Here is a 343-nt window from a genome sequence, read left to right on the forward strand (position 1 = left end):
GCTGGAGAAACTTGGTTTTGCTGAAGCATCTCCGCTCATCTCAGGAGCATGCCGTAGGTCTCAGGCAATAACTCACCCCATGGCCGTTGCACCGGGAAACGCACTTTTCCAGCTCAAAAAGGGAGGCATTCTGGCACCGGCGATCTTTGCAGACCTGAAAGAGCGCCAAGAAGCCAAGGTAAGGGAAAGACCCAAGAGACAGGGGACATATATCTTCTGGCTTCACAGATGGGAGTCCTCCAGAAAGCTGGTGTCCATTGGAAAATGCAGCTTAAATCATATTGTTCCTGGTCAATGCATTTCATTCCAATTTTCAGCACAGCCCAGGAAACCTCTGCCATTC

At 50.1% G+C, this 343-nt stretch overlaps 1 protein-coding gene across 1 annotated transcript in view; it reads right to left on the bottom strand.

The window, feature by feature from the left end:
• The window catches only part of LOC104468837 (disintegrin and metalloproteinase domain-containing protein 19-like), a 7,381-nt gene that overhangs the window by 5,298 nt on the left and 1,740 nt on the right, over positions 1 to 343 (bottom strand). Inside the window, exon 3 of the mRNA XM_010083093.1 lies at positions 77 to 154. Coding sequence (XP_010081395.1) covers positions 77 to 154 — 78 coding nt within the window. The remainder of the gene's footprint in view (positions 1 to 76; positions 155 to 343) is intronic.

This window comes from Pterocles gutturalis, unplaced genomic scaffold (genome assembly GCF_000699245.1).
Source record: "Pterocles gutturalis isolate BGI_N339 unplaced genomic scaffold, ASM69924v1 scaffold13245, whole genome shotgun sequence".
In the NCBI taxonomy this organism is placed as follows: Eukaryota; Metazoa; Chordata; class Aves; order Pterocliformes; family Pteroclidae; genus Pterocles; species Pterocles gutturalis.